The 20,907-nt window shown below is 46.0% G+C and overlaps 1 protein-coding gene across 1 annotated transcript in view; it reads right to left on the bottom strand.

Moving 5' to 3' along the window:
- Nucleotides 1-14,985: 14,985 nt before the first annotated feature.
- The window catches only part of GUSB (glucuronidase beta), a 159,125-nt gene continuing 153,203 nt past the window's right edge, over nt 14,986-20,907 (bottom strand). The window contains exon 12 of the mRNA XM_069226881.1: nt 14,986-15,642. Within this exon, the coding sequence (XP_069082982.1) occupies nt 15,494-15,642 (149 nt within the window). The 3' untranslated portion in view covers nt 14,986-15,493. The remainder of the gene's footprint in view (nt 15,643-20,907) is intronic.

The raw sequence follows: 20,907 nt of genomic DNA, 5'->3' as shown, positions 1-20,907 counted from the left end.
TGTATTGTGTGTAGATAGAGAAATTGATAACGCTGTGTTGCACATCGTGGAAGAAGATAAAAGAAGGAAGAAGGAAAAAAACTCATGTGTGAGATAACCTTGGGTGGGGTGAATATTTCTATTGTGGGTGATTCAGGTTCACCTTATACGATTGTTAATAAGGATGTGTGCAAAAAGGAAATTTAATCAAAACTTGGGTTGTGAGTTATGTATATTGGATATTACTATTAGGACATTCACAGGGGAGATTATTGACCGTGCATTTATGGGTTTGGTGGAATTCTATGCCAAATTTGTTAAGAATGTTTCATGGAAAACTTAGGATCTGAGGCAGTTACTTAAATTAAGAAGCAAAAAGACATTTGTGAGGCACCTCCTTTACAAGATCTGACCCGAACCTTCATTGTATCATTACTACAGAGGCCAGTTGTAAAGGTAATGGCGCTGTTCTAACACAGAAGAACAAAACTCGAGATACCATTGCTTTGACTGTATCTGAAGAAATATATTCAGTTATTGAGCGTGAAGCACTAGCATGTGTATGGGCTTTGGAACATTTTCCACAGTATGTATGGGGTAATGAGATCATGATAAGTGATCATAAACCTCTGGTGAAAGTGTTGACAACCAAGGGGTTATACAGAGCTTCTCCGTCGGTACGTTTCTTTGAATATAATTATAATGTGCAGTATTTGCCTGGAGTGAAAAATGTTGTAGCGGATTTCTTGAATCGAATGCCTTTGCCTACTGAGAACACGGAAGCAGATATAAGTGAGGACTTATGAGTGGCTGTGATGGAAGAGAGTGCTTGTCAGGGTATAATGCGTGAGGAATGGAAGACTGACCCGGAACAAGATGAGAAGTTAAGGAATGTGCAGAACAAGATCATGCACGGCTGGCCTCAGAAGAAGTTTGTGGAAAAGGCTCTGTTACCCTGTGGGAGGTTAAAGAGGAATTATCCTTTAAGAATAATTTGATCGTCAGGGGTGGTAGAGTGGTTCCCCTACAAAGTTAAGAAATAAGATTCTTGAAATTTGTCATGAAGGCTTTTTAGGTATTGGAAAGACTAAAAGTAGAGTGAAGCATTGGCATTGGTGGCCTGGGATAGATGAAGAAGTAGAAAGGAAAGTTAGGGAATGTATGTTGTGTGACACATCTGACAAATCGCAAGTTACTCTTAATCCGCCTTTACATCCCATTACTGGCATGGGAAAGGGTAGGTATTGATGTGATGGGACCGATGGGTGATGGAGACAGACAAATGTTTGTACTGGTAGACCATTTTACAAAATGGGCTGAATTAGAAATTGTAAAGAAGGTTAATTCAAGTAGTATTATAAAATTTCTGGACAAGATTTTGGTAAGAGAGGATCTACCTAAAAGTATTGTATCTGATAATGGACCCCAATTTCTATCATTAGAATTCAAGGAGTGCTTGAAAAGGAATGGGATTAAGCGTCAGACCACTTCTGTATATTATCCGCGGGTAATGGTTGAGAGGTTTAATTGTATTTTGTGCCTGTTTTTAAACTTTTCCTTACTGTTTAGTGCCTTGCTTAGTCCCTGGTTTTTCGCCCCTTGGGCGCTCCCCCTTGCCGATCTCCCCTTGCTGCTGCCTCCCTGCGGCCCCGCCCCCCTCGCGCCCCCATTCGCCGCTCCCTCCTGCCTCCCAGCTGCTCCTCCCTCCCCCCTCCCTTCTTAATGGCTGGCACTGCGCATCGCGAGTGAGCGACCTCTGACCTGCCTTAGGTCTAGAGCTCGCCCCCACGTCCACAGCACCACCCTGCTGTCTCCTGCCCCTGACCCCCACCCACGCTGCTGCTAGCGTGTTTGAGGGCCTCCTCGACCCGCAGGCATCCTCCTGCGCCTCATCCCTGGTGTCTAGTGGGCTCTAGTAAGCTTCACTTGACCCGTGTGCCGCTTTTCGCCGTCCTGTAAGTGTTTTTCAAAATTTTCAGCGCCTTGCCTCCTTGCGCTTCTGCCCCCGTTGTGCCCCTTCTGATTGTGCCGCTTTTCGCCGTCCTGTAAGTGCATTTCTATTTTTTCAGCGCCTTGCCTCCTTGCGCTTCTGCCCCCGTTGTGCCCCTCTGATTGCTGTACCCCGATTGTAACTTGTGCCATAATTGTATTTTGTGCCTGTTTTTAAACTTTTCCTTACTGTTTTGTGCCTTGCTTTTTCCCTGGTTTTTCGCCCCTTGGGCGCTCCCCCTTGCCGATCCCCCCCTTGCCGCTGCCTCCCTGCGGCCCCGCTCCCCTCGCGCCCCCATTCGCCGCTCCCTCCCACCTCCCAGCTGCTCCTCCCTCCCCACTCCCTTCTTAATGGCTGGCGCTGCGCGTCCGCGCCGCTGGCGCGCCGGAGGTGCGCCAGAGGCAAGCCCGTCTGCGCCCGTCCGCGCCTTGACCGCGCCCAGCGCCACCCCCCCTGGTCCTCACGCCCCCCGCGCCACCAGCCTTCGCTACTCAGCCAGCGAACTCCACGCACTCAACCCCGGCTCCCCGACTGCCTGCTGCCAAGCCACCCCGAAACACACCAAAGGACCCTTCTCCTGCCGCAACTGCAACTTCACCTGCAACAGAACAACAAAGCCTGCAACAACCAACACCAACCACCTGCACTGCATTCTCCTCAACACACGCTCCGCACGAAAACATGCCATCGAGCTCTGGGACCTGCTCGACACCACCACCCCAGACGTAGCCTTCCTGACAGAAACCTGGTGGAACGACTCCTCGGCCCCAGACATCGCCATCCCTGACGGCTACAAAATCACCAGAAGAGATCGCACCAACGGAATCGGTGGTGGAATAGCCATCGTCCACAAATCCACCCTCAAGATTCACACCCACACGGATGAAACCCTCAAGACAGCCGAACACCTCCACTTCCAGATCCACACGGACCCCAACACTACCCTCAAAGGAACCCTCATATACCGACCTCCAGGGCCAAGAGCCCCCTTCAGTGACACCATTTCCGACCTCGCAAGCACCCACGCCCTCGCCTCCACGGACTACATCCTCCTAGGAGACCTCAACTTCCACCTGGAGAACAACAACGACACCAACACCGCATCTCTGACCACCAACCTCTCCAACCTCGGACTCAGGCAACTGGTCAACACACCCACCCACATCGCCGGTCACACCCTTGACCCGCTCTTCACTGCAAGCAACCATATCTCCTTCAGCCACACCTCTGAACTCCACTGGACCGACCACTACTGCGTCCATTTCACTTTCAAGAAAAACACCGAAGACCACCGCACCCCACTACCTCCTCACCGCCGCTGGGGAAAAGTCACCGAAGACCAACTAACCAGCACCCTCGCCAAGAACCCACCGTCCGACCCCACCGACCCGGACTCCGCCGCCATCAACCTCCAACAGTGGATCCTCAACTGCGCCAACATCCTAGCACCACTCAAAAGACCCACTATCAACCAAGGAAAGAAAAAAGCAGCCTGGTTCACAGACAAACTGATCACCTCCAAACGCAACTGCCAGAAGCTCAAGAAAAAATGGATCCTCGAGCGCACACCGACAGCCTAGCAACCCACAAGGAAGCCAACCGCATACACCACCAACTGATCCGACTCACCAAACGCTCCCACTTCACAGAACGCCTAAACAACAACGCACACGACAGCAAGGAACTCTTCTGCATCGTGAAGGAGCTCTCCAACCCCAACGCCAACGACGTCCCATCATCCCAGAAACTCTGCGACGCTCTCTCCACATTCTTCTACTAGAAAATCGCCGCCATCCACGACAGCTTCAACACCATACCTCCGCCAGACCCCACCCCCAACTTCTCCTCCCACACCGACTGCCTCACCACATGGACCCACATAGACGACGCCGAAACCCTAAAGACCATGAACTCCATTCACTCAGGATCTCCCTCTGACCCCTGCCCACATCACGTCTTCAACAAAGCTGACGCCACCATCGCCCCCCAACTCCGCAAGATCATCAACCTTTCCTTCGACACCGCTACCTTCCCGGACAGCTGGAAACACGCCGATATCCAACCCCTCCTCAAGAAACCCAAAGCTGACCTCAACGACCTAAAAAACTTCCGACCGATCTCCCTCCTCCCCTTCCCAGCGAAGGTCATTGAGAAGATCGTAAACGCACAGCTCTCCCACTACCTCGAAGACAACGCCATCCTAGACCCCTCCCAATCCGGATTCAGACGCAATCACAGCACCGAGACTGCACTCCTCGCCGCCACACCCGACATCAGACAACAAATGGACAACGGCGAAACTTCAGCCCTGATCCTCTTAGACCTATCCGCCGCCTTCAATACAGTCTGCCACCGCACCCTACTAACTCGTCTCCATGAAGCCGGAATTCAAGACAAAGCCCTCAACTGGATCTCCTCTTTTCTCTCCGGTAGAACCCAGAGAGTCCGACTCTCACCCTTCCGCTCCGAAGCCACCAACCTCATCTGCGGCGTCCCCCAAGGCTCCTCGCTAAGCCCAACGCTGTTCAACGTATACATGGCACCCCTCGCACACCTAGCCCGTCAGCACAGCCTCAGCATCCTCTCATACGCCGACGACACCCAGCTCGTCCTCTCCCTCACTAAAGATCCTCACACCGCCAAAGCCAACCTCCACGAGGGACTAAAGTCCATCGACGAATGGATGAGAAACAGCCACCTGAAGCTAAACTCCGACAAGACGTTAGTCCTCATCCTCGGTCGTTCCCCCTCGGCCTGGGTCGACTCCTGGTGGCCCACCACACTGGGCCCCCCACCCACTCCAGCCAACCACGCACGCAACCTCGGCTTCATCCTCGACTCTGCTCTCACCATGTCCAAACAGGTCAACGCAGTCTCCTCCTCCTGTTTCAACACCCTCTGCATGCTCCGCAGAATCCCGACGGAAACTAGAAAGACGGTGACTCAAGCCCTCATCAGTAGCAGACTTGACTACGGCAAAGCACTCTACACAGGCATCCCAACAAAAGACATCCAACGACTCCAACGCATCCAGAACGCATCCGCCCGCTTGATCCTCGACATACCCCGCCGATGCCACATCTCCCACCACCTGAGGTACCTCCACTGGCTCCCCGTGGACAAGAGGATCACCTTTAAACTTCTCACCCACGCACACAAAGCACTACACAACGCCAGACCGGCATACCTGAACAACCGACTCCAATTCTACGCCCCCTCCCGCCAACTCCGCTCTGCCAACCTTTCCCTCGCCTTCGTTCCCAGAATCCAGCGCAAGACCTCAGGCGGCAGATCCTTCTCCTACCTCGCTGCCAAGACCTGGAACTCACTCCCGACCTCCCTACGCCAGACCCAGGACCTCCTCACCTTCAGGAGACTCCTCGAAACATGGCTCTTCGACCGATAGCAGCTATACCCCCAACCCCCTCCCTAGTGCCTTGAAACCCTAACGGGTACATAGCGCGCTTTATACATTTATTGATTGATTGATTGATTGTGCTCAAAGGCATTATTCAATTAGCCAGTTGCAATCAGTTGGTATGGGAAAGAGATTTGGAAATTTGTTTGGTGGGCATTTAGAGTGTCTGTGTGCTAGTACTGGTTCTAGTCCATTTGAACTGATGAGGGGTAGAACACCATTGTCCAAAGACCATGTGGGTTGACTTAAAAATGCCAAGAAAGTTCAATGGCCCCCAAAAGAAATCAGAGAAAACATTGAAAGAGCACAAAATAAATATTATGATGCTATACATAAAGGTAAGGAGGTCAGACTAAGTGTAGGTGATGCAGTGAGAGTTAAAAGTAGCAAGCGTGTGGGAAAGTGTCAGGACACATTTTCTCAATCTAGGAGGGTCGAAGACGTTTTCAATAATTCTGCAAAATTGAGTGATGGTAAAGTGTGGCACATGTCTGCGTTGCCAAGATGCAAAAGCAAAATAGAGAATAAAGTTGGACATAAAAAATAGATTTTGGTCGGAGGGTGGTGGAAAAGAGAGTTGTCTATCTGAGTGCCGAGAAATTGTTGATACCAATGAAACGAGTTGAGGAATCCGACGCCAACGATATGAACCATAGAAATGATGGTTTTTCTACGATGAGAATGGAAATGTTGCCTTCGAGAAGTGGGGAAAAATGGAGTAGATCTGGTAGGAAAATTATTAAACGAAAAAGGTTTGAAGATTATTATTAGCAATGCATGATGGATTTGTTTTTTTCTTCACTGTGTCAGTAGGGAATGTATCGTAGTATAATTTAAGTGATATGTTTTGAGATTCTGGTTCATCTGTTTTTTTACCCTCTTAGTTATAAAGGGGGAAGATGTGTAGCGTTATTTGTTGTTCTCCGCCCTGGAATGTCAGTGCCGTCCTGTTTGACGCAGTGGAATTTCAGAGCGGTGAGAGAGACGGAGAGGTGGCAGTTGTACGGGGCTGTACTGTGCGTCTTCCTCGTTGTTATGATGTTATTTACACCAATAAATACATTTTGGATGAATAACCTGGCAGAGATGTCTTTACAGAGTCATGAATATAAATTCCAGAGAGGGAATGCAGGTGGGCCCCGACCTGGCATGGACACAATGTTGGCCAATGACCTCTTGTCTGGATGTCCGGCCTGAGGGGTTCGTGGTTATCTTGTGTGCTGTGTGTGTTCCGTCCCAATTTGCTAGGTGTACCTAACTACATGTGGCATCTAACTTTATGGCATTTTGGAATGTCCGTGTCCCTCTGTCCACGTGTGCTTTATTGGGGCCAATCTCCTGGGACTATTGTAGTGTAGCTGTTTATCTGTGGGATCTTAATCCAGCTTGTCCTGTGTGCATGTTTGCCTGCTGACTAAATGTTATTCCACCTGTGACCTGCCAGTTATTAACTTTCAGGCCTGGGCCACAGAGCCTGCCTGACCAAATATTTCCATGCTGGGGTAGGCAGAGTTTACGATGAGGGAATCTTACAGCGGCGATGCGATTTCTTTTGAGTATGAAAATGTATGGTTTATATACAAAGATACCTTATTATCGTGCACATCAACAAAGGAGTATGTTCCAACTCCTGCTTGTTTTTTTCATATGGGAGACCAGTGTATTAGCAAACCTGGGCGCGGGGCATTCAGTTTGGATTTGTTTGATTTTAGTGAACAAAGGGTCCTGTCCTAGTTGTGTATCTATATGGTAGTTATTGGTAAGGCAGATCATGAAAATAAAATATTATATAAGTAAGATGTGGGGTTTCTTTCAAGGCCACGGCAGTTAAAGTGGGCTCAGAGGGAAGTTTTGTTCTGGTTCTCAGTAGACGGAATGGTAAACCAGTGATGCTGGCTACTTGATATGCAGCCAACGTTTATCAAATTATGTTTTGAACAGAATTATCAGGGAGGATTGAAAAAGTTGCCCAAAAACCCATGTTTTTTCTGAGACACTTTAACAGCATAAGTGATGTGATCCTAGACAGATGCCACCCTCGCTTAACTACATTGCAAGTACATAAGAGGGCTGAAGCACTGACAGAATGGGCTACCAGATGGGGACTGTTTAATATTTAGCAAGTATGCTGCCCTGAGGGTAGTGAATAATCTTTTTCACATGTTCAGGACTTCCATGTCCGGCTGGTCTTGATTCACTGTGCCCAAATGCTGATCACCTCTATCTTAAAGGAGTAGTATCTTGGCAGAATGATGTTAGAGTCTTCCTCTCTTTTGAAAAAGAGAAGGTGCACAGAACGCCTTCAGATTGGTGGATTGCGCAATGTGGAAGAGTCAAGAATTTAGGTAAAAGGACGCCTGAGTCCTTTGCACCAGTTTATTCAGGAAAAAGATGGTGTAGTGTAGTTGCACAGACAGTGACTGAAGTTCACTCACGTGACAAGCTGAAGTAGTTGCAATCAGTAAGACAGGCTCTGAAGTCAGAAGACACAGCAAGCAGCTATGCATCAGCTTTACGGACGTACACTTGACAAATGTCAAGACCATATTAAAGTCCCACTGTGGAATCACAAGCAGTTTAGGAGGAAATGTGTCAAACCTTTTATAAGCCTCATCACTTCAGGTGATTTATACAAGAATGCTTTATCCGACGAAAACAGGCAGGCTGAAACAGACATTGTTTTCTGCTTTTCTCTAGTTGTGTAACTGTTGATAAACTCAAGGTCTTTACTACTTGGTCCTAGAAGCCTCGTATTCCAGGGCATTCCCAGATCATATGGAAGAAAAAAAACTGATCCTATTTTGACACATCTGGTGCATGCAGAGAATGTAACTGGTTATACTGTAGCAGCTGTTTGTGGTGTGCAATAGATTTTGAGTAAGTAATTGAACTTGAGCAGTTTAAACATGGGATTGGTGGAGATCAGCTTCACCTGAGTAAATGCTTTCTTCCACTCCCTGTTAATTAGTCAGGACATTCAGCTGCCCTTTTTTCAGTATTTTCTGAAGCCTCCCCATCCACCTTTTTTTAATTCTGAAAAAGGTTTTGCTATTAATTTTCTCACTTCTGGTAATTTCAGAATAATCTCCATTGTGTCAGAAAAAGCTGTCCACACACATCTCACTGTGTGCGCTAGTTTGGTATGTCGTCACAATTGCACTCTACATCCATTTTTTAAATATAGATCACCCACTTTTTCACATCGATCTCATTTCTATTCTACCATAACACTTTTTTAAAAAGGTTAATCACCCCATATAAGAGTATTGAGCGAAAATAGTGACCTACTGTGCTGCTCTACTTTAAACTAAGAGGAAACGATGCCAATGAATGCAGTACTCTTCGTCTTCGTATGCATCAACATGGGGGTTGAATCCTTCATTCTTTCCAGCATCAAGCTGAGGAACCCTGAAAGTCTGAGGCAGGTCTACCCAACACAGGATTTTTTCCCTAACTGTGTGTCCACGTTCAGGCGAGCTCCTTCTACTTCAGTGCCAAGTTTCCCCACCTTATATACCTTAAACTCAAGATGAAGATTCTAGCACTCTCCCCCTCCTTTCGGTTATGAAATGCAAGCATTGGCTGTGTCGAAAACACACAAAGGAACAGGCCCTGCCCCAATGCACATTCCGGAGACAGAGGAGCTGTACCTTTCCTTGATGAAAACATTACCAGGCTGAGACTCTCTTATGATGTCTAACTTCCACATCACCTATGTTGTGTTCCAACACGGTGTAACCCTGTGCTGGTGAGAAAAGAGCAAACACATTCTGTGTGGAAAACAAGCTTGGTGTGAAAAAAACCCTGCACTGCTGCTGTGATGGCATTTGAAGCCAAGCACAAAATGGTGTCCGTAGTCAAGATGGAGTCTGTGGTCAAATACGCATAGCATTACACCTACCTAGTATTTTCTTTTCCCACGCAATCGCAACCTGCAGAATTACATACGAGTAGTTTCTCAGGGTGCCACTTCCAATCATCAGCGCTTCTTGTAGGAGGCCCTGTGGGAGGGTTCTTGTCAACAAATTAGTCTCCTGATTCTGGTTGATCATTTAGTGCTGTTACCTGTATTCAGGTCATATCGTACGCCATGCATTTGTGGAATCCGGACACACACGTATTAAAAACTGACCAATTCACATGTGATACACAATTCAGGTAGGATGCTTAGTGTTCCCAGTGGGATGCATTACAATAATAGTAAATGTTACAAAAAATAACAATGACAGACCTTACTGTCCTTTGACACACAAGGTTCTAAAATGAGGCTGTCACTTAACAGTCGATGATTATAGTGACCAAAGATCAAGGATATAAAATATATTTTTAACACTTGTTAAAAAATTTTTTTGATATGATTTACAATCAAAAATGTCTCCAAAGCATATGGGATGCTCTTACATGCACTTATGATGGCAAAACGGAATGGAAGCAGGTCTACAAGCATTAGCAAATCCAATTGGGCGGATGTTGGCCTCCAGTCTTTTGCCATACCACAGTCCACGCTGCATTCCCAGTACAGCTGAGGATACTTTAGGAAGAACCCCTCCTAGATGATTTTCAATTCGTCCTGGGAGGAACTGGCGGACATCTCATCATGACACTCAGCCATTAGGTGGATTGCTGAAGTGAAAAAGCAGCAGGCTGGAGAAGATTAGTTTGGTGGTCCTTGGAAGGCTATGGAATGGCCTACTTCCTTCTTCCGTATCTCATTTAATGTTTGTTGCAGTAGGCAGAGAACTCCACCCTGAGGACCAGCCTACATTGCAGAAGCAGAGAAATTAAAAACTTAGGCAGAATAAACAGATAGAGATGAACAAAAGGGGAACCCATGCCTGTGATTTAGAAAGTCTTTCTAGGGTTATGCAGAATATAAATGAAAAGACATGTTCGAATTACATGTAGAAGTAGATGCATTTGAATATGAAGGTGTGAGAATGCAATGCTTAATTTGTTAAAAAAAATAATTAAAAAAAAATGATTGCTGGTGCGCAAAGGTCTGCTCCGGCATTGCTCTTAAAAATCAGCACAACGAATACCAAGGCGGTGTAGTGTTGATTTCACCTAAGATCTCTTTAATCCACTACCAGACACTCCTGTCCCTTCACCTCACTCTTGCTAGTCTCTGCTTTCTCCCTTTTAGCCCCTTTTCCTACATTTCTCTTTCTCTTCCTTTCCCGTTTACGTGTTTTTTCCCTCTTGCTCACAGTCAATATCTGATGAGGAAAAATAAGTACTGATCCCCAAAAATGAGTACCGTTAGGCACCACCGGCAACCCACTGGCACTGTGCGAACGTCATCCTGTAAGTTTGATATGTTTTTGACAAAACACTACATGTATATAATGTGTGAGTTCAAAATGCCAGTGTGAGTGAATGATGATTCAAACCATAACATGTAATCTATGATTGAATATATTAGTAGGCAATGATAGATGCTTTCAGAAATCATTCCTTGGATGGAGCTTCTGGAGGTAATGTTCAGTGTAGCATGGAAGTTCTGGAGTACAACCTGCTGGGCAGACACTGTATTCATACTAAAACCTGTTAATTCTAATTAAAGTATGTATTTCATTTATTGGTGAAGAGTCATCTAAACTCAATGAAAGTATCTGTTCTGCTGGTAGGAATGGGAGTAAGGTAAAATTGCCTTTATGAAGACTCCAGCACTTCTTGACATCCGTTACCAATACCCATCTGAACGATATTAAGATATGGCTGAAGGGTGTGCAGACACTTAAAACAGTACATGTCCGTCACCCCAGTGGTGTGTGGCTTTTCACAGGTTAAGATGCACTTGCCAGTCTCACTAGTTAGCAATGGAGTGAGCACAGAAGTGACCATAATGTTAACTCTGAATTAATCTATTAACAACACACCGACACAGCACTTCCCAGTAAAACATGAGAAAATGCTCCAGATGACACTTAAAATATTTGAGCAAGGTAATTTCAGTAATGAGTACCAAAATTCAGTAGTAACAAGGCAATGGTAGGAGGTACAATTAACTCATACTGGGCTAGTTTGAGTATTTATAGCAACTGTTCAAGTTTGCTTCCATGAGTACCTTTGTAATAGAGTATGGAGATTAATCAGTTTGTAGGATAATGTTTCCATATTGTGCATCTGGCGTGGCCATTGAGATAAGTGTACACGTAGTCTGATTGATTCAGTTTATCCCGAGCATGCTAATTGCTTGTTTAAGTTTGATGAAAAAGCACTTAGCGACACAGTTTAACATGAATATCCAACCTTGCTACAGCAAGACTATTTATCCTTGATTCAACTGCCTGATATAAGCAACCTCAAAAGATGCCTTTGAGGTCCAATAATTATATACGAGATTTCCTTAGCACTAGCGGGCCTGGCAGCATCCAAAGCTCTAGGCCCAGATAGATTCCTGGCAGCCTTTTACAAAGCTTTTATCGCCCTTTCTGGTAAGCTTGTTCGATAGCCTCGGAGGAGCAGTATGCGTATCACTCTCTAAGTAGGAAGCCAAAATATCCCTAATGTTGAAGCCAGATAAGGGACTCTGCTAATTTTAGTCTGATTTTGTTACTGAATCTTGGCACCAAGGTCTTTACGAAGGTCTTGGTCAAATGACTGGAGAGAATACTAACATCCTTAAACCATCCTGATCAGTCAAGTTTGACAATGGAACATAATAACCCCAACAAATGTACTCAACATCATTGTTCTGGTGAGGAAAAGGGGAACAGACATGGTTTTCCTTTTGCTGCACATCAAATAGGTGTTGATCGGATGGACTGGGGAATGCTGGCAGACACGCTTCAGAAACTGAAATCTGGACTGCGACTTAGGGAATAGTCCTTAGCAAGCTCTGCAATCCACCGAGCTAGAGTCAAATGAAATAAGAGCTATTAGAGATGCTTGAGATTCAGAAAGGAAGCAACTAGGCAGAGATGACCTCTTTCATCTGCACTATCTCTTGCAGAGAATAATAATCAGCTCATTTGGGAGATCTCCTTCAGGCGTGGCAGCTTAAAGGAAAGGCTTTCACTAAAAGACCTACTCATTTCTTTGGAAGTCCCTTGTTGCTCAATTTAAGAGCTACTTGTAGAACACTGCAAATTCCAGGAATTAATATGCTTCTGCATCAACTTTCACAAATCTGAAGGTCTGCTTATAAACGGGGACCCTGATTTGCTTAGCAAACTTCAGACTAACTCTCCAGTTCAGTGGCCAATAATGTGGATTCACTATCCAGGGGGTGAAGCTGATTGGGAAGAGTGCATTAAGGAGAACCTCTCCATATTAGTGAGTGATATTAAAGAAGCTCTAAGATCCTGGAACAACTACATTATGTCATGGGTGGGACATACTGCAGCATGGGAAATGAGTACTTTGTTAAAAATCTTGCACCTGTATCAGGCACATCCCCTTCCAATAAACACAGAGCTATATCACAGCTGCAAGAAATTGATAACTCCTTTATTTTGATTCAAGGAAGGCTTAGACGTCGATGGCTACATAACACTAGATACCCCATGAAAGGGGGTGCCATAAGCTGTTTTCATGGTGTGAAATCATGTGTTACAAGGACCTAAAGAGGAAATATTCCCTGTATGACTCAGAAAGGGATCACTACGTACAGATGAAAAACTGGTCCTCACAGGCAGGGGTTGGTTCCCTTGTTGTCCTCACAATAAGGGGGCCAACTCCTTTCAAGAAGTTACTCCAAAACTTGTCCCCTCCCCGGCATCTAGCATTCAAACTATTTTCTATTGCCAATACACGTTGCGTGGTCCCTTAGTTACCTTATCAGAAAAAAACTGGAAAACGGGCTGGGATTTGAATCAGATGAGGACCAATGGAGTGACATTTGTATTACAGCTAATAACTTCACAAGACAGGCTAGGGAGAAAGAGGCTCCCTAGATTACAAAAGATTGACCCCACTAAAGATGGGAAGTGGTGCAGGGAGTGTGGGGATAAAAAGACCCTGCTCCACATCATGTGGCATTGTCCACAACAGGAAGAATTCTGAGCCGATGTCCTAGATGGGATACAACAAGCTGGAGGATCTGACTTGGATAAATACCTAGAAAAAATCATCCTGGTTTTTCCATCACAGTGCTTCTACCATTTGCACTCTGTTAGGGAGAAGGCAATATTCCATTTGTTATTGGCAGCCAAACATTCCATCATTCAGCTACCAATTGAGCAATTATGGATTCACAGAAATAGGTCACTTGTTGGACATGAAAAACTGGTGTACTGCACACAAGCCTTAGAAAGAATATTTCATAAACTGTGAAGCCCCATACTGGAATATCTTAATCATGTGGTGCATGCCTGGCCTACTTTCAGTGTTTATGCTAATTGCATCATAGGTCCTCCGGGAGGGGTGTGTGCTTATAGTCACACGCTGTAAAATATATACAAATGAAAATGCGGTGAAGGTCAAGCTCAACAAGCGCATTCTGACCACTGCAGGAGGTCTAGGGCATACAGAGTACTTACTTCCTCAAAGTGACACTCCCGCCAACAACCTACTCCTCACCTCACCGTGGCCCGAATAACACAGCGATCCTTGTTGGGATCTGGTATTTGTAATGGAGAAATGCTCACACATCCTGACTTGCCCGCGCGTGAAAAGACTAGACCGACGACCTTCCAGATGGCGGTCATCGCTGGCCCAATGGACTACGAGGGTCCTGAATTTTGGATGCCCCTCGAGATGCCTGTATTAATGTGGCATCACTGAAGTAGAGAAACTGCACACAGAGAAGTGTCACAGTAAGGAGGGGGGTGCTGGGGGGGGGGGTTGGAAGGGGGTGGAAAAGGGGAGAAGGGAGTACAGAAGGGGGTATGAGAAAAAAGAAAAATGAAAGAAAAATTCGAAATTACAGAGGGAAAGAAAGAACGAAAAATAAAAATAAAAGGGTAGACAAAAAGGGGATGAGGAAAAAGGTAGGGAAAGGGAGATACACAGAGAGGGAGAGGGTCTAATGGAAAGAGAAAATTGAAAGAAAAAAATCTAAATTATAGAAAGAAAAAGAGTAGGAAGTAAAGGAAAAATAGGAAGAAAGGGAGGGGGAAAGGGAGAAAGAGAGAGGGAGGTTTACGCAATACAAGAAAAAATGTCATTAGTTACGGCTGGAAAAAAGGGGCTTGATGGTAATCGAGGAATCCAAAAGAGTTAAGTCCACATATGGTGTTGGACATCTAGGTGTCTTGCTCAAGTGGGGGGGGAACAGTAATCAATGTTGCATTAGTTGCTTTTCTAGCATCCACAATGCTCCTACGTATTCTGGCGGTCGCGGCACGTCTCGTTCTGCAGCAGAACAGGAAGAAAGCCAATGATGAAGCATGCCACTAAGGGGTAACCCTGGTGGGTGAGGGTTTTTCTAACAAAAAAAACTTTTTTCTGTGGCAGTTTTCCCCATCTGGGTTGGGTCTCTAAATACGATTGCCTATAGAAACCATAAAAAGACAGTAGCATGGTAAAACAATCCAGCTAGGTTGTGCACCGGTTAATTAAATGTTATCTAATGGAGCATATTCATAACCTGAACAAGAACATTCCATTACTGCAACAAAATATATCAGAAGTGCACACTAATGATGGGACCTCATTTTGATAGGGACTATTTTAATAGCACAACCCGCAAACTGAACTGCTACCCAAGTCAGCCCTACCAATAGTCAAACCAGCAATTAGTAACTTGCACATGGATCTCTGAAGTGGGTACTCAACCAATGAACTACGTCAACATACAGATTAAAAACCTTTTACAGTCAGAAAAGAGCAAGGTCAGAACGAATTATCATAGTAAAATGTTCTTTGCTTCCCATGTTAGTGAGACCACACTACCACATATCAGAGCAAACATCATATAAAAAGTATGCCTCTCTAAAAAAATAAACATGTCTTTTGGCCGTACAACATGACGCTGAATTCCCTTTGTATATTGGCATTTTTAAAATGCATGTGCTTGCGGGCATTCCCTGTCTCAGAGAAGTCCACCATCTGTAAGCCTTACTTCCAATCCCACCTACAAGTAAACTTGAACCTGGGTTCCCTTCAACAGCTCTATCCTTGTTCACAAACATTCATGGCGATACCCCAAAAGCTAATCTTTATTAGGACCAGAGACCGCAGACCGGTCGGGCAAAGCATCCAGTTTCATTGGCAATGTTCCAGTACCGATCCCGAAGAACAAAAGCTGCTGATTTTGGTTGCCGCTGGCGTGTGAAGATCCCTTTCTTGTTCCCAACCACACGAGTAGTTTCTGCAAGAGCAAGAGATTTCAGAGTCAAGCAGGAAATCTATACAATGCCATTTAATTTCACAAGAATAAGTGGGAATACCGAAGAACAAGTTTACTTTTGGTACTCCTCTTTCTGGTAGATGCTCTATCTAACCTCAGATTTCGTACCTTAAAATACTGCCCAGATGCCAGACTGGAGTCGGAAACATTTCTTTAGCAGTGCTCCCACAGGCTACTGGGTGGTGGCCTGTGGCTCCGCATTGGCTCTGTATTTTCATAAGCGCCACCCGGGCATGAAGACTTCAGCCTATTTCCCTTTCCGCTCGCTGATACGAGGAGTATGAACAATTGTTGCTACAGTGTACTAATCTCTCACTTGGCAGCCTTTTCGATTTTAAGCAGACCACGCCACAGAATAGGGAGGTAGGAGCATGGTAAGGAATCTGTGATTAGATAGAGTATCCACCAGGAAGAGGGTTACCCAGGTGTGGGGTATGTGGAGTGGACTCATACTAAAAAGTCTTGCAGGACCAAGCTGGTGAAGTGTCCTTTCTGCCAGACATGGTCATCAGTGCAGTAGTCCTTCATGAACTGATGCAGATGTCACAGCCTGGCAGATGTCAAGAGCAAGCCTTCCACGAGCCAATGCATCGGTAGCAGCCTTAGCCCTGGTGGAATAGGGTCTCAGAGAATCTCACTAACAGCTGATCATCCACACGGCGTTCATTGATATAAGCAAAGTAAAAGCTTAAAGCCCTTTTGGGGTTCAGCCACTGGAGCATCTCCTATTTTGCGGGCATAAAGAACAGATGATGGACAAATTGCTGACAATGCAAACAATGCCCACCACGCCACCACAGTTTGGACCCAGCCACGTGCAAATAAGTATTGACCCTGTTCCCCATTGGAACAGTCCAGCCCAAACTGCCAAACTATGTCCTCCCTGGACCGAAAATAAGCATCCTGGGAACAGTTTCAGGGGATCACCCTTCATCAGCTAAACTAGCTTGAATCCAGTGGCACAGTGAGCATGAAACCCACGTCTGGGCAAACTCCTCCCACTTAGGGTGTTCAGCATTCCATCCATCATCTGTTCTTTTTGCTATTTTGAGGGGCGAGGGGGGTCAAAGAAAGTAGGCAGGATGCCCTACATGAAAAGCAGTCATGCTGCCCGAGCCTTCAGCACCATCTTTTCTGGGAAAAGGTTGGTGTATGGAGGTTGCACTGAAGGTGCCTGAAGTTCATTCACATGACAAGCTGACGTAATATTGATGAGGAAGGCAGTCTCCAAAGTCAGGAGATGCAGCGAGCACAAGACTTAGCTTGATGAGAGTATGCATGAGAAATGTCAAGAACAACTTAAGGTCTCACTGTGGCATCACAAATGGCTTAGAATGTAGCATGTGGGTCAAACTGCTAAGAAAATGCATCTCAACAAGTGATTTAAACAAGAAAGATTGGTCTCGTAAACACAAAGACCAAATGGGATGGCAAAATAACCTTCAATAGTGCCAGTACAAGGGCTGGCTGCGATAAAGTTAAAACCAAAAAAAGGACGTCTGATGGCTCTGCTTCAAAGGGATCATCAATCGAACAAGTACCATGCCAGGCAACAAATTTGTCCAAATGCCAGGCATAAATGGTCTTCGTGGAAGGGTGTCTGGTAGAAAGGTTGACCTCAACCACCTTAAGCGGCAGATCAAAAAAAAAAAAAATCAGTGGCCACCACTCAATGTCCACACATGTAGATGGGGCAGGTTTGGATGGAGGACCCTGTCCTGTTGCAGCAACAGAAGATCCTCCCGAAGAAGTAGCTCTGTTGGAGGATAAATGCTCATGCCCAAAGTTCCGGGTACCACACTCACCTGACTCAACCTACAGCCACTTGGATGACTTGATCCCAGCTGTACGTGTTCTTTTTCAGAATTGGAGGCAGTGGCTTTAGGGCATACAGGAGTTCTGCGTTCCATTCCATCTGGAATGCATCTCCTAATGAGTGTTTTTGCAGAAACGTCAATACGCAAATCGTTCAACATTGCACTTTCTTGATAGGGGCAAAAATATCTAGCCAGGGTTTTCCCCACTGTTGGAAGATGCACTGCACCACCTCAGAATGCAGATGCCACTTGTAGTCTGCTAGACACTACCTGCTCAACTTGTCCACTCTGGCATTCCAGGACCCTCCCAAGTTGTTCAGAAACAGGGAAATGCCATGCACTTCAACCATTTCCATCAGTGCCGAGGCTCTTGATCCAGCACCTATGACTTACCCCTCTCCACCCTGTTTGCTGTAAAACCACATGGCATTGGTTTGGTCTGTGAGAACCCGGACCACCCTCCAAATTGATGGACAGCAGGAAGGCATTCACAGCCAGACAAATGTCTGCAACAGACTGATACCGAGTGGAGCGTCTGTTGAAGACCAAGGTCTTCTGATATCCATCTCTCCCAGATGGGTGTCCCAGTCCAGCAAGGGCGTGTCAGTCACCAGTGTCAGCTCTGGGTAAGGAACAGAAAGGGGCTCACCACTGGACAGATTTACTTCGCGCAGCTACCGCTACAGATCATGAGCCGTCTCCTCTGAAATCTGGATGGCATCAGTCAGATTTCGTTGATACTGGGTCAACTGACATTTCAGATTCCATTGCAGAACCCGCTTATTGCACCAGTATAGCTGACAAGAAGGTTGTAGGTGGTTAAGTAGCCTCAGAGTCGTTCTCTCCATGTTCTAGGACCAAGGCTCAAACACTGGGATCATAGCCCAAATGTCCTGGATTCATCGAAGCGGAAGATCCCTCTGCAGATATGTCAGGTGCGACTTTGGCCAAATGATAATGAATGCAAATGATGTATGTAGGTTTGCCACTATCTGGAGGCAGTTTACAACAGACCGTAGCAAGCTCTTTTTCAACAGCGAGTCAAAGAAGATGGGGCAGATTGCTATCTCAGGCCTATCATGGTGGGCAGCGACCACCACAACATTTATGAACATCCAAAAGGAGCTGGTGAGGCAAAGCAAACCGAAAAGGCTCCTGGCCTACCTTGAACCACAGATTGGTGGGACTGCAGGATAGATACATGAAAATAAGTATCCTCCAGGTTCAAGGACACTATTCAGCTGTCTGGGTTAAGGGCAGTCAGAATCTGAGCATTTTGAATTCCTCCTTCCGCAGAAAGGCATTTACAGGCCAAAGGTTCAAAATAGGCCTGAAATACATCCTTCTTTGAAACAAGGAAATAGTGAGAGTAACAGCACTTTCCTCTTCCAGAATCTGGTACCCTCTCAATAGCACCATTGACATGCAACACTGGCACCTCTTGAAGTAGAATGGGCAAGTGTGAGTTTCAAATTTGTTCTGATGGTACGGGAACATTTGGTGGCTCAAAAAGGAACAGTCTGTAAGACCCATTTGTCGGTCGTGACAGATCATCCCTGTGGTAGGAGGGGCTGGATCCTGTTCCCCCACTGGATGGGCATGTTCCAATAACAGCAAACTAAGGTAACGTAGTGGCTTTTGCAGCAGGGGAGGGGAAATGGGAGGATTGATAACCCTGCTGATCTATGCGTTGCTTGCCTGGCACATGTCTATTGGCTTGAAAGGACTGGGGTGAATGCTGTACTCGTTGGGGAGATTGTCTTGGTCTATATACCAGCTTTCTGGAATAGCTTATGAAATGGCGTTAAAATGGCTTGACCGGTATAAACAGACCCAGGGAGAACACAGTGGCTTTACTTTCCTTTAAAGCACTCCAATGCAGAATCTGTCTTTTCACCAAAAAGGTGTGAGCCATCTCAAGGCATATTCATGTGAAAAGCTTGTACATCATCAGCAAATTGTGTGGAGTGCATTCACATGTTCAGAGGAAGCACAAGCCGCCAACTACCATCCCCAGGCAAACCGCAATATTTAGGCCAGCGTGGATAACATATTTGGCCGCATCTTGTGCATCATGAATTGCCTGAATCAGAGGGGGATCTAGGGACGGCCAGCAAAGTCTTTCTGATCCTGTCCAAAGGACATGCGTGTAGCAGCCCAACTGGCATACAGCATTAACTTACAGCAGTGCTAAACTAGCGCACAAAAACATATGCATGCCAAAGGCCTCAGTCATCTTGGACTACCTATCTGGAGGAGTTATAGAGAATTTACTGGGATTCACTTTACTGGTTGAAACCTAAACCTTAAGGCTCTGTGGAGTAGGATGTTTAGGATGTTTAGTGAGGAAATCAATGCTGCCAGGAGCAGATCTGTGATGCCTGGCCAGCTGTCGATTCATCAGTGGGCAGCAACAGGGTTTTGACCAAATAACCATCATGGTGAGTTCAGTTCAGTGAGGGCTTCATTAAAAGGGAGCAAAGGCTCTGACATGTCCTGCCCAGGCTACACAATTTATATAAGGACATTTGCTTTGGTCTAAAGTGAGGGCAGCTGTTAATCTAGAACCTCAAATGCCTGCTGGGCTACCACTGCAAAGGAGGCACTTTCCTCCATTTGTGGCTCAAGTGGTGAATCAAACCTTGCCTCATGGGCGGTGTTAAGCCCATTGGTCTCTTCTAAATCCATTTGAAAATGATCCTCTGTGTTTTGAGGAGCAAAATATCATCTCCATCACCATCATCATCACCCCATATCCTAGGGGGTCCCTTGTTCAGTATCAGAGCCAAAAAATATTATGGAGCCTCTGCTGGCCCAGTTACCCTGGTAAAGGCACCAGGTCAGAGTCAGGATGTATGACGGCTGGTTGCACATTAGTAATCTCATACTGCAACTTCAGTTGAGATAGGACCAAAGTCAATTCAGTGTCTAACATCTGAATCAGCACTGGATCTTCTTCCAACGTCATTACCAACGCTGGAATGTCTGTACCAACAACATCAATGTGAAAGCACCCAGTGTAGATCATTGAGCAGGAGTGGAAGCTTTTATCAATGTTGGTATCGGGCCGAAAGAGGTCCCAAGGAATCAGACAGTGCCAAGCAAGGATCCAGTGGCAGCTACTGACTGGTAGCCCCTTCAATTCTCTGGAGCCTGAAGGCATGCCAGAGGCATACCAACCATCTGCAGAGAGACCTCTTTAAAGGCTTCAATCTAAGGTGGCATTGCCGATGGCCAAGATAATTTGGAGCACATCAGGATCATCTGAGGAACTGACTCCATGACTGGAAACCTCATGGATGAACAGATCACATCATAATGCCCACACACTTTCTCTTTAGGTTTAGAGTGGTGGTTGAGTCCAGCTTTTTTTTATGGTGACACTTGGGCTTCATCAGATTCAAGCGTG

This window comes from Pleurodeles waltl, chromosome 3_2 (genome assembly GCF_031143425.1).
Source record: "Pleurodeles waltl isolate 20211129_DDA chromosome 3_2, aPleWal1.hap1.20221129, whole genome shotgun sequence".
Lineage (NCBI taxonomy): Eukaryota > Metazoa > Chordata > Amphibia > Caudata > Salamandridae > Pleurodeles > Pleurodeles waltl.
Note: the sequence above shows the minus strand (reverse complement) of the source record. Positions and strands in the feature narration are given on the sequence as shown.